Genomic DNA, 14,866 nt, shown 5'->3' with positions numbered 1-14,866 from the left:
ATTAGGGAGAAAATGTCTCAAGATGTAAGTGAAAAGTATGAAAAAAAAGTGAGGAGATTATTTGATCAAACTATATTGAGTGAATTTGTGGAAAAAAGTTTATTTAAATATATTATTGATGTGATAATTGTAAGATTATTTTTTATTTTTTTAAAAGGTTTAAAATATAAGTTTATAAATGTATTTTTATTTTTAAAATTATTTGAATAATAAAATATGAGATATTTTTTTTATAAATTTGAATTAATTAAAATTTTGTAAATTATTTTTGAAACCTGATAAAAACTATCCAACATCGAAACTTTAGGCTAAGAAGATAGATGAAAATCGATATTTACTAAAAAGATTGTAAAATCTTTTTAAACCTTTTTTCTTCTTAGCCTTGTAAAAATTTTATAGAATATTTATGAAGTTTTGGATCTTATATTTTTGGCAAAAGTAGAGGAACAATGTAATAGAAAATAAAGTAGAGTTTAAAATAGTAAAAGAGTGGTGCAAATAGAAAGGTAGGAAAGGAAGACATGAGACTCCACATGTCTTCTCATCAATGCAGAGGAGTTGCGCCTATAAGGTGGTGACACTTGTCATACTCTCATTTGAGTTTGAGAGACTTTCTCCTATAAATAGGAGTATCTTGTACATGATTTTTAACTTTGATTTGCGTAATAAAATGTTGTCCAATTAAGACATTTTTACTTGTTCAAAGTTCACTCTAGAGTTGTCTTCTTGTTAGACAAATTTCCTCCTAATAGTGTTGGCCTAACCTCACTCTAGAAACTAAGTGTTGGCCTAACCTGCGGTCTGCGATAAAAGACACGGGACGGGCTGACGTTTTCAACCCGTTGACTCGCATTAGCCCGCCCCGCATAACCCACGGCCCGCGCAGGCCAACAGCGGGGCGAGGCAGGCTAGCCCACTAGCCCGCAAAAAAATAAAAAAAAAAAGTAATTGACTTGACAACAATGGTCTAGTGGAGGAGTGACAACTTTTAGTGAAAGAAAATTAGGTTTTCACTCAACACAATGCAATTACGTTGTTCCAAAAAATACACACAACACACGACGCACTCTCCTTTGGCGCACCACCGCTCGCTCCGTTTGCGACTTCGCGTGGCTTCGCCTGCAACTATCACATGTTACTGTCGCTCCGCTGCTGCAAACCGCCTCCACTCCTCCTTTACGTTCAAAAGAAAAAAAGCGGCCCGCCCCGCGGGCCAACCTGCATGCAGGGCAGGTCATGAAAACCAGTCCACATTTTATATGTGGGGCGAGGCGGGCCGACCCGCTTTGCCATCCCTACCTCACTTAGATTCATTGACATGATTTTTATCTCTTCCAAAATTTCTACAATTCTTTATGCTTCGACAATAGTTTTCATTATCCATAGAAGATATTCAAATCAATACAATGGAAAGGAGATCTACAAATGAAGATGCAAGTTAGGATTGTATCAATATCCTTATATTAAAACTAATTATTTTAAAAAAAATAATTAATTATTAATGCATTTTAGTAGTTCATAATTAAAAATTATCTTTGATTAGAACATGAAAAATTGTTAGAAAAGAAAATATTAGTTAAAAAAGTATGAATTATTGTAGAATTGTCAATATATGAAAATTATTAGATAAAATAAATAATATTTAAATATTCATAATTATAAAAAATTTAATTCATTTTTTTATCTTAAATTTAAATAATAATATTCTTTTTATATTTATTATAATAATAATTATATAAATTTATTTTTTATTATAAATAATTTTATTTATTATTACCGGACAAAATCATTATTAGACTTAATTAGACTTAATTATAGGAATATAATCACTATTAATGAGTCTATAATTAGACTTAATTATAGGAATATAATCACTATTAATGGGTCTATAATTAGTCTTAATTACCGATGTTATATGAGAAAAAGAATCTGTACGGTTCTGTACGGTTCTAATGCTATGGTTATATATATATATATATATATATATATATATATATATATATATATATATATATATATATATATATATATATATATATATATATATATATATATATATATATATATATATATATATATCATTGCTATAGATGAAAGACAGATTGAATAAAACAGAGAATATTCTTTCATTTATTTTTATTATTATTAATTATTATTATTTGTAAAATATGATATGATTTTTATTTAATTACATATAAAATTTATTTTAAATTGATATAATATATACATTTCGAAAATATAAATGATTTTTAACCCTAATATAAATATGTAATTCACCTTTTAAATTATTTTTGTACTTTCTACATGAAATATTGAAGTTTTTTTTTTCTAAAATAACTCTTTATAATGCTATAACTATTATTTAAAACTTGTAAATTATTATAAGATGTAATAAAATAAATTTTATTATATTTTATATAAATATTCAATAATATTTATTTATTTACCTTGATGATGGTCAATAAAAAATGACCCCAAACACCAACACGTGAATTTTGTCTCACAGTAAAAGAATAATTATAATATTTATTATCATATAATATTTTCTTTCTTTTATTTTTTAACCATATGAAAAAATTATTGTTACAAAATTGTAGCCTAATTAATTCATATGAAAAACTTAATGAAATAAAGGAACTCTTTCAAAACAAACACGAGCATATTCGTAATATACTTTTATTTTATGATAGCGGGTTTTTCACTCCTTTCTTCTCACAACTGCTATAAACCTCAATACTCACTTCTCTTCAAATTCTCTTCTCCATTTCTTCACAAATCAGCAAATACAAAAATACAGTGTAAGTTATGGGAATTACTTCACTTCAATCCACTTTATATCTAAAAATGTTATTACTTTATTATAATATAATATTTTATTAGATAGTTATTTTTCACTATTAAGGTATGAAATAAACTTTATTCTTAAATTATTAATTATTCAGTCAATTCATGAAGTTTGTACAATTTATATTTTTTATTATTAAAAATTCAATTCGTTAATTTTTGAAGGGATAAACTACCAATTTAGTAATTAAAAGAATAAAAAAATGAATTAATTATTAAATAAATAAAAAGTTTAATAATTTAAGTTTGGCAAAACTATTATGTCTATTTTAAATAACAAATTTGACACTAAATGGAGTACCAACTTCTTAAGCTATAATACTTCATTATAAATTATAATTCTTTTAATGTAAGACTTCATCATGGACTTGTAATTTAAATGGATCTTATTCAATATCAATTAGGATCCTAATAGTTGTTATAAAGAGTCTTTTCTAAAATAATTTGTACTTTCGAATATGTTATCAAAAAATTTCTAGGAAAAAAAAATAGTTAACCTTTAATAGCATGTTTTTTACCACTTCATTGGAAAGTTTGATAATTCTATGCACCATTTGCATAAGTTTGACTTCTACTTCTTCTATCTTTGAGAGTATAGGTAAGAGTATTAGATTAATGCTAAGTTCTCTATCAAGTAATGCCTAATCCCTAGAGTATGTATGAATTGACTAAATGTCTCCTTCAACTTTGTTTAACACAAGTGTTGCTAAGGGACTCCATTATTTTGATTCCACCCTCCAAGATTAAAGTATTGTTGTCAACCACCTCTTTTTATTTTCTAGGATTGTTGTATTTAAAGAGACTATTATTTTTGTTTTACCTTCTGAGACTAAGGTATTGTTCTCATCCTCCTATTTTCTCATTTCCTCTTGGTTTTCCTTTAAATATATCTTCATTTCCTAAATAATTTATCTTCTATTGAACCATTACTCATGAAATAATCCTTGAACATGTACCCAAGGCAAAAGAAACTAATAGAGTAATTAGTTATGTCATGTCTAAGTCAAAGTTCTTTCAAAGCCTAGAACAATTCCTCTCCTTGATATCCCATATAATGTATACATCTACCCTTGACTTTAACTATGGTCACCCTCACCTTCCCTTCCTTTAAAAACTTAAACATAATTATATCATTTGTGTGGAAAATAGGAAAAACACAATAAAAGATGGTTAAATTGTGTTTTAATTAGTTTATAAAACTTTTTTTCATAAATAACATCTAATGATAAATATGTTTTGATAACAATATATTAGACAAAGGATTTTGCATTTAATAGAGTACAAGAGACACAATTTTGTAGCTCAATTGATTTACTTGGTTGAAATATTTTAAACATGTATTCTCACAGCTACTCTCCTTCTAAAGTTAATACAAACGACAATAAAACACAATGTAAAAGGGAAAGAAGAAATACATATGGTATTTTATACTTGTTCGAATGGCCATGCAGACTACATACAAACTCTCAATCGACAAATTAAGTTTCACTAGGTAGATTAATGCTACAAAGTACAATACGAGTATTCTTTGAGCTCGTAGCCACTCATGACTAACACATTGAGTATTGTTTGGACTCATAGTTACTCCTGACTAACCCACCCCTAGCTAGCCCCTTGGTTATTGTTTCAGCTTCCAACCACTTATGGCTGACCAAGTTCAAGTATTCTTTCTACAAGTCACTTAATATCCCTTCGTTCTTCCTCTATGTTGTTTACGAAATCTGGTTCTTTGGCGGTTATAATTGATAGTTTTTTTTTTTTTCAATTCCATCTTTATTACAGAACCGTACATGAGATTTTCACCTCGTACGGCTCCTTGTGAATGAAGTAATTCAAATATCTATATCTATATAGATTTAAATTCAATCTAATCGGCAATGAAATGTGGTTATATTCTCATGTCGATCATGTACAACAAGTTAGGAAAAATCACATTGATGACATATACCCTTTTCTACGTATATAGAAGAGGATTGAAGAGAAGAAGATCGACCTTAAAAAACAAAATCCTACAAATATGTTTAAGAAGCTACTTCCCTAGAACAAGTTCATGCATCGTCTGAACTTTGTTAAATTTTGATTGTTGGGAGTAATTCCAAGTGAAAGAGATTGCAATCTAAAATGAATTTTCTACATCTTGATGTATTAAACTCTTTCAGTAGGTAGATCATCTAGTTAAACGAGTTTTTAGGAGTATACAATTTGATATAACAATAAAACATTTGGTGTCAAGTAATCATTATATTAATTAGTTATATATTTATACTCTAATGATTGTCTCATTCTTTTTAATGGCGATTTGTATATACTCCAATTAGACATAGTTGAGATACAATTAGATGGCATAATAGAAAACAATGAGTAAGTAAGTAAGTATTTTCAGTACTGAGCTAAAAAACAATGAGTAAGTAAGTAAGTAGTTTCAGTCTTAGAAACGGTGTACCTTTACCAGGGATTTTAACTCCCTTTTATAGACTGCTTTTAGGTTACCTCATTGTAACAACCCCTCTGTCACGAGAACCCTATCTCGAGTGAAAGTGGGCTTGATGGAAAAGCATTAGGTTACGTTGTTATACAATCTTAGTGTAACAACCGCAAAGAATCTTCATTCTTGGAGTGCACATTCGTAACAACATGGCTGTCAGGTTACCAACTCATGTATCAGCATTATGGGGCCTATTTGTTACTGTAGGCGTCTTTAGGGGATATTTGCTTGTGCTAGACCCAAATGTACTATACACACCACATGCACTTTCTTACTGACTAGGCCTTTCATATATACGGGTTTCAACACATGCATCTTAGGGGACCACCTACGTGGCCCATTATCTTGACCAGACTACTGAGTCGACCAGCTCCACACATATGTCGATGTTGATGTCCGATGCCGATGTCTAGTCTAGTACAAATACAAATTGTGCAATAGAAATAACCAGTTTAATTAAAATTGTCTCGAATAAAAACGCATTTTAAACCTAATTACTATGAAAGAATTATATTATTTGGATAACTTCCCTAATATAAATCAATCACATCAAGTTGTATACAACTTTTATGATTGTTAAAGTATCATTTCTCAATATATTTTTTTTTTTTTACTTTTGGAAGAATTATCCTATTTGGATATCTAATTAAATGTAGTCCATATTTTTTTTTTATACTTTTGGTCTTTGAAACATTAACAAATTTTAAAATTGGTTTCTAAAAATATGTATTTATTTTTCGTCTCTATCATTATCTTGTTTTTTAGGTGATTATTTAAATATTTTAAAAAAATTTGGTTACTAATTTTTTTTATTATAATAACCTATATGTTTTCCATCATATGGTGGTATATTATGTAAAAATACAAAAATGACAAAAATTATATACAAAATAAAAGAAATTATATATACAAGTGAAGAAAACTTTATTACCCCAAATAAAACACTTTTACATTTTTAAAAAAAAAAATGTTATATATCTATTTCTTCCTTTCAACACATATAAATAGTGTCAATAATGTATACTAACGTAGATCCTTAAAATGTATGGATGAAGACTCAAAATTTCTTTGGCATTATTCAAAGTGTCTAAGACTAGACACCTTAAAAGACAAAAGATATGACAATTAAACATTGGTTCAAATAAAAGAGACTCTTCAAACTTTAGTGAAAAGAAGATTCAACCACTTGGAATATCAACCTCACCCTATGGTTTTATCTCATCACCATTGTCATTGATAAGGTCCATAGACAAAACATCATTTTGAATGGCCTCTACATTGGTCTCATACCCTTTGATATGATTCACAAATGAACTCATGGTTTCTCCTCCGTTGTCAACAAAAGGTTTCACCTTTTGGGCTTGGCTTATACTGATATAGTTTTCTATTTTCTCCAAGTTTTGATCAATCAAGTTTGAGATATCATTGAGATCAATCATTCTTGAATTGTCAAAATTGTTCTTAGCATTGAGGTATTGAAACATGAGAAGGGTCACCTCCTTCTTCCTTATTTCATTCCTCAGTTTCCTCAGTTGTGCTTGGGCTTTGATGATCCTCTGCCTCAAAAAGCTCTCTTGACATAACTTTTTCTTGCCTTTCTCCAGTTCAGACACTCCCCTAAGCCTGGAAAGAACACTCTGGACTCCACTTTCAGATGGCCAAACCTCTGGCTGAGGATTATCTGGAGTGTAAATTATAGCACATGCTTCAATCCCACAAAGAATGTTGATTTCATTAATCTTCTTCACTAAACCTGTTTAGAAACATTGTAAGATCCATAAAGAGAATTAAGAGAAACTGATAAAGCAATAGAAGTTGAAATTTCATTAGAAGGCCAACAATGCATGGTTTAAAAGAATTAAAGAGAAAACATTTTCAAACCATTTTTCCTTTTGCTTAGTGTTGTCTTCCTCTTTGAATCATTCTTTATATATGTCAGATCCACCTTCTTCCTTGTCATGATAGTGATAAAAAGAAAGACAGAAAAAGAGCAAGAAAGAAATTTTGAAAGTGCTAATTCAGTGTGTGTCTCTCATTCTCAATGTTGTTTTATTTATACAAGTAATTTTGAGGTGTGACTTGATTGATTTTATGGAAAGTGTCATAGAGACATTTATTTTGGACTCACATACCAAATTTGTGCATTGACTTAGCACAAAAATGAGTAATTAAATCCATGTATATAATAATTAATTAGAAGCATTTACAATAAAATATTTCTTAAATGAGTTACCATAGGAAGAAAATAAATTAAATATCATATTTTTTTTATTGTCTTCTTAAGAAGAGAACATACAAATTAAAAATATAATTAATATATGTTGAAGGGTAAACAGTCATTTTAATCTTGGAAAGATGTATTGTCATATTAATCTTGAAGTGATAAAATTTAAATAATTGCAATTTTGTCACTTTACTCCCTAATCTTAGCTACTTAATTTAACTTTAGTCCTTAAACATTTAACTAAATATTATCATTTTAATCCCGGAATAAGCTACTTTTATCATACTAGTCATGCTTTTTTTTTTAATTTTAAATTAATCTGATTGTTAACTTTTACACTTTTGAAGGATTTTCTTAGATACAGAGACCTATTTGTTGCTTTTATTTCCTTCTCGCCTGCATGTGCATGAATAGTACGTTGAATTAGTATTTTGTTAAGTACACAATGGAAGAGATAATAAACAATTATTGTATTATTACTTATGAACTAGTTCCTATCATTTTTTAAATACCTAACTTTTTGTCCTAGTTTTGTGTTATATGTAATAATTAAAGGGTAAATAATAAATTTAATCATAAAAAAACGTAAATTTGATTTATTTCTAAATGTGTAAAATAATACAATTTAGTCCCAAAAATTTGCAACTTAATGTTAAATTAGTCCTTAAGAATTCAAATGATGGTCATGGTTCATAATATTACAAAGACATAATGGTCTCTAGAAAATTTAGCAACAGAAAATTATCTCTACACTTTTTGCATATGCAAGGACTAAATAATAATCTTCTTTCATTTAGGAACGAAATTGTTTTAGGAATCAAAATGACCATTTACCTAAAATTAAATGTTGAATCATATACGTTTTAGGATGTGCATTAAAAGCTTTTTTCTAATTTAGTTTATATAATTGTGTTCAAAGAATTAATAAATATACAATTAATGGACTATTATTTTAAATATAATTTGTCTGTTCTCTAAATATTTAATATAAAATAATAATTAATTAATAATTCAGTATATAGAATTTGTGTTAATTGCATTAATATTAGAATTTTAAAATAGAAAATTTTATCATTGAACTCTAATGATAATATAGAGAGAATTTGCAAACCATAATGGTAATTTTTTTTATCGGTATTTCGCGAAAGCGTGCTAACAATCTCTTATAACCTCTTTTACTAATGTGTTATGAACACCTAATCACATAATTTGACTATAAAATTTTGTTACAATATATATAAAAGTTTTGTTGATAAAATATATATGTAGACATGTATGAGTGTTATGTATTCAAGTGATATTCAATTTAGTGATAGTTTGTAAATTTTTTTAATTGTTTTTCATAACATAGATCAATTACATTTTAAAAAAAATATTGATATATTTAAACTTTGAATTTTGTTATACAACGATCTACTAATGTTTAAGGAGAAGCTAATGAAAGTAGGGATGTTATCTCAAAACATGGAAATTCCGTATTACACCTCCATATTATGATTCATGTTATTTATTTATGTGAACCAATGTGATCCTTGATGAATTTAGTTAAGATAAAAGTAACACAAAGTATAAATTATCAAATTTAATTTATAATTATCTAAATTCATATTATTTTCATTTAAATGGATTTATTTCCATCCAAATCTATATATTTAGATTTTATAAATCCAATCCATTTAATAAATTTGGATTGAATAAAATTTTGGATCTTAAAAATTCAAAATCAAGATTAGTAATTCTAGAAATATAATAGCTATATTATGATTTTTTTTAGAGACAAAATCCTTGTTTATTTATATATATATATATATATATATATATTAAATTAAATTATTTTACAATCATTAAAATTATAATATCAAAATAATATATATAAATAAATTATAGATGTTTAATTAATATTGTTAATAAAAATAGGATGTTAAAAAAAGTTATTGAATAAAAATATATATAAATATATACAATTATTTTATTTATATTAAGTAAAAAGTATATTTCTGGTTAAATTACGTACTTAACAGAATTAATTACCTTAACTTGAACTTCTTTTCACTACAAGAATAATAAGATTTAGTTGCAACAGAAAGCGTGTGTTACACTATTTGCGTAGGTTAAGCCTAAAAAAATGAAGAAGAAAAAAAATAAAATAAATAGTGTCCATCAAACACATGAAAAATTCATATTACAAGAAGAAAAGTAATTAGTTTCCATATATTTGTGGGGACCAAATGTGGACGCATTTTTCGTCGACCAAACTCACGCAAAACGAATGCAAACTTAAAAAAAAGTAAAAAATTATAATAATAAAATTTTAAATTTTTGAAGGTTTAGCCCACGCTATGCTTTTGAAGCTAAGTCCTCGCTATGCCTTTGAAGCTAAGTTCCCGCTACTTAAACGTTTTGAAGGTTCAGCCCACGCTATGATTTTAAAATTAAAAATAATAAAATTATAATTAATTTATTTCAAAACTTCTAGTTGTTGAAAGGTGTTGAACTCGAATATGAGCCAAAGAGCCCACAAAACTGCTGAGCGGACATTTCTTCCTCCACTCCTTCTTCTTCTTCTTCCTCCACTCCACAAAACTCCGTGACGGTGACCGTGCTTCGACCGTGAACATTCATCCTCCACTCCTTCTTCTTCTTTGACCATGACCGTGCTTAGACCGTGAATGTGCAACCGTGAACGATGAGTTTCACATTTCTTCCTCCATTCCTTCTTCTTCTTTGACGACCGTTAATGAGTAACCCTAGGTTCTTTATGTAGGTTTCCCATATACTTGTTTTTTCTTACAATTATGATGCTGATTTGTGTAACCCTAGGATGATTTTTCTACTTACATGTTGATTTAAGAGGATGCTAAGTTCTCGAATGATTTTGATGTTAAGTTCCTTGTAGGTCATTGATAGAGGATTGTGAATATCTTAGCTTTGTGAAGTTGGATTTTAGCAGGATGGTCCTTTAAGTGGATTTTAGCAGGATGGTCCTTAGTTTTCTAGTAGTGGAAGCATAGTTGAATCTCTAATGTCATTATATTATTGACCACCCGAATACAAATAGTCCTTTACCTGACATGTTACGAATAATTTGTGTAAAAAGGGTATAAGTGAATACACATTGGATTACCGAGGGAGTTAGGAGTAACAATGGTCCTTTGCGTTATTCGAATTGTCTGTGGTAGGCAACAAGAATCAAATTCCCCTCAACACCTTTCGAAAATGATTTCTGCTATTTTAATATACCTTTTAAAGTTTGATTGCACTCCAACATTTTTCAGTTTCCACGAAGTTTCAGTAATTGATGCTAGCTAGCTACCATGGCAATTCAGAGCTTTTGTCCCAAAGCACATTCACAAAAATAGAAAAAGGGTGTGTGTACTATACATTCATTCATTCATTGACCCTTCTCCATCACACTTCCAAGCACCAAGTGTAAAGAAAAAGCTGTTAGATATCTACGATAACAAGAGCCCTGTGAGATCACAAATTATTATATATGTAAATTGAAAAGATGTTCATGTTGTCAAGTAAAGAGTGGTGGAAATTTAGTTGTATGATATCAGCTAATAATTTCTCCTTTGTGTCAGATATTAATTGTTGCTTACATTATATATTACATGATGGAGCATGCATTTACGTTGTCTTTACTGAAAAGGGACATGAATTTCTCTTCTGTCTCAGCAGAAGGTGTAAATGATTGCATGTTTCGAACATAGCCAGAGGGTGCCCTTTTTTCATACACCCCAGAGGCATGAGGATATGTCACCACATGTTGTGGAACATAGGGCCAAAACTCAACTCTTTTCTTCCCAGTTCTCTTTACCCTATTCAACACCTTGTTTGGATCAACACAACCATTCACTGTCACCCTGCTTTGCTTTCGGTTTATCTCCACAGGTTTACGTAATGCTACAACACATATCTCAAAAGCTTAAGATTTATATGTTAAGTACTAAAATGTTCTTTACGAAAGCATGAATATTGCACATGTGCAGTAGACCTTGAACTGAAATTCAACTTTAAGAGGATAAGAATTCAAATCTCAAAACCCATTAGGGTTAACTTAGTGGTATGAGGAGTTTAGTAGATAGTTAGTGTGAGATTTTAGGTCAGCCACGATTGCTGAAAACATTATTCAACACATTATATATGCAAGGTATCTATTTGTGTTGAAGGTGATGTGAAGGTATTGTGGATGGATGGAGATGATGGAAGACCAAAAGCTGACTGAAGGGGAAGACCAAAGTTAGTCAATAAGGGGTATTGAATTGCAGTAGGTCTCAACAATGCTTCTGGTGAGTAATGGGGTGTATATTGTCCTGTTTTTGGTGTTTTGTAGTTGTTGGTTGGGATGGTTGGGGTTCTGGTTTTGGTTGCTGTGTGGGACGGTTTTTGGTAGCTATGTGGGCTGGTATTCTAGGTTTGTAGTAGCTGCTACCTAGCCACTCCATGGTTGTAGTTAAGCAATGAGACAAACTACAAGAGAAGAGGAATCTCACTTTCTACACACATCTCAATACCTACCTTTCATGGATTTCAAACCTATTCTTTGTCATCTTCCCTCTATTCTCTGTCTATTTCTGCATGTTGCTTCCGGAATTCTACATGTCACTTATTCATCTATTAATATAGGTTTTTTTTTTAATAAAAGAGGCTCAATTTTCTTCATTTTTCTTATTTTTTATAAAATTATATATAGAGTAAGCAGTGTCAAATAAAATTTGATCATGTTCCAAAGCCTAAAGGATTTTCAAAACCTACGAAACAGACTTTGATAGACACATTGAAAAGGCTAATTTATAAAATGACACTGAGACACTACATATATATATATATATATATATATATATATATCCCCATGTATGTATATATAGAGAGATAGACTCAAATGAAATGAATAATGTACATAGAATCTAAAGGGATAATCAATACTTACTCTTTGTATATTTATCTTCTTATAATAGTAAGCCTCAAAAGAATATTAGTGAGTATTCATTATTTTGCAATGAAAGAACTGTCTCTTTATAAAAGAATCTCAATAAGATGAAATTATAACTTAGAAGAAAAGGTATATTCACCTTTCCAAATCAACTAATTTTTTCCTATGATAATGAGCTTTACTAGAAGAGGTAAGAAGACATTAGTAGTTTGATGTCCTTCAAAGTGGAGGTGCTAGCGAGGAGTAACTGTTGAAAATGTATTTGCCAATATGGCACTTCAAGAAGGAGAGGTGTCTTTGCTTCATAGTTCAAAGCTTATTTCATCTTCTGAAATTTTTAAGCTGAAGGTATTATAAAAATAGTTTAGTGGCGCATGCATATTTTCAGAGAAAAATATATCTTTGGGAGGGTCATTCATAGTTGCTCAAAATTGCCAAGAGATCCATTTACATTCGGATGAAGCATAACACATCTTCATCTCTCAAGAAATGGAGCATGATTTGTCATGTTTCTTTCTTAAAATAGTTGGTTTTTTAATGGTGTTTCCCTATATATGCTACAATGTTTGATTTTCTTTACCATTCATTTGTGTTCTGATAGTGTATTTGTGTTGACAGACTACAACAAAGAAGAAAATTTCTTCTGGTTTCTCGTTTCCTGCTGAACTTGATATGCGGCATAGAATGTCTGAGCTGTCTCAGTTCGACTTGGTGTATGACTTGTCAGTTGTACTAATTCACAAGGGAACTGGTGCTAATAGTGGTCATTACATTGCTCATATTAAGGATGTAAACACTGGGCAATGGTGGGAATTTGATGATGCATGTTACTAATTTGGGTTGTCATCCATTTGGTGAAGGGTCTTCAAATTCTACCTCTAAATCCATCAAGACTGATGCAATTCATTCAAATTGTTCTCAAGCGATAGTAGCTGACAGTAATGGAAATGGTTTGCATGCCTCTCATTTAAAATCTTCACTTGTGGAGACAATTTTGTCTAGTGATGCGTACATATTGATGTACCATCTTAAACATACAAAAAATGTTGGTGAAATTGGGAGTGTAATTTGTGGTGCTAAGCATGATGAAATAGAGGGTGTGGAAGTTGCTTTGCAAAATGGTGCTTCTCTTGCATCTCATCTTTGTAATGAGATTCAAAATTTCAATGCCTCATATGATGAAGCTTGTCAGGAGTACAATAACAAGAAAGAGTTGGAATTGGGTCGTATTACTGGAAGGAGACAGGAGGTTCGATTTGTTTTAGTTGAAGCTCCTGTTCAACCACTGGAAAAACCATTTTATTGGATTTCTAGCGAATGGCTTCGCCAGTGGGCTGACAACATTCTTCCAATGTTAGTGCTTTTCCTTTCAAACAATTATTAGAGTCAGGTTAATTGATGTATTAGTATTTTATAGGAAGCTTACTTTGCAAGGTATATGTAGTCCTCTTGACAACTCGTCTGTCCAATGCTCACATGGGAAAGTCCCAGTTTCAAAGGTTACCACAATGAAACGAGTGTCTGCTAAAGCATGGGATAACTTGTTCTCCAAGGTAACTTTTTGTTAGTCTCCTCTTACATATTTTTTGTGGATTATTAATTATCTACATGTGGTATAGTGTTGTTAAGGTTTGTTTGGTGTTCAAGATATGATAGGATGATATTGGGATAAAAACAACTTACGATATGAATATGATAGAATCCAAGCATGATAAGCTTAAGCCAGTCAAATGTTTGGTGCACCTCAGATAATTAGATAACTAAATTATGTTACCTTTTCCTGTATTCAACATGGACCAAATAATGGTAAGATATGATAAAAATTACGTTCAAATGACAAAATTACTCTTCCATTAAAATTACATATAGTTTCTCATATTTTATTTCTTTCTAACTTAGTTCCTCCCTCTGAGGATAAGAAATGCTTTGCACGGTTAACAATGATTATGTCTTGGGAAAGGTCAAAATTGACAAGCAACTCTTTCAACCTATTTTTATGTTTTCAGTTGGGCAATACTGGTAGGAAAGATGAAAAGAAAATTTACAAGATGTAGTGGAGATAAATTTAGTTCTATAAGTGAACTTTAGAAGTTGGGGGAGTGGTTGTGTTGCCCATGACCACATTTTTTACTGGTGATGTCTGTAAGGAAACTAGTGTTTATTGGGGGCTGATGGAACATAAACTTTCTTAGAAATGCTTATGTGAGGAGGAAAATTCTGTTTACTTAGCTAAATTAATTACAATTTCTAGCAATAGTATAGGTCGATGTTATGGCACTGTAGACTTGGCTTCCAACATTCGCCATGGAGTGTCTTCCCTAACCCAACCTTCAATACTTGCTCCTTCCAGTGATTACTTTTCTCATAATGAACAACT

General features: G+C 30.0%; 1 protein-coding gene and 1 pseudogene across 1 annotated transcript; both read right to left on the bottom strand.

Moving 5' to 3' along the window:
- Nucleotides 1–6,507: 6,507 nt before the first annotated feature.
- On the bottom strand, nucleotides 6,508–7,289 carry LOC137816923 (agamous-like MADS-box protein AGL80). The gene is given in 2 exon segments (XM_068620098.2): nucleotides 6,508–7,082; nucleotides 7,211–7,289. Coding segments are annotated over 2 exon segments (654 nt in total).
- A 3,874-nt stretch (nucleotides 7,290–11,163) lies between these two features.
- LOC150026301 (heavy metal-associated isoprenylated plant protein 21 pseudogene) lies at nucleotides 11,164–11,603 on the bottom strand (annotated as a pseudogene).
- Nucleotides 11,604–14,866: the final 3,263 nt, after the last annotated feature.

The sequence above is a fragment of the Phaseolus vulgaris genome, chromosome 6, assembly GCF_051622355.1.
Source record: "Phaseolus vulgaris cultivar YP4 chromosome 6, ASM5162235v1, whole genome shotgun sequence".
Taxonomy (NCBI): Eukaryota; Viridiplantae; Streptophyta; class Magnoliopsida; order Fabales; family Fabaceae; genus Phaseolus; species Phaseolus vulgaris.
This window is presented reverse-complemented; position numbering and strand designations above follow the sequence as displayed.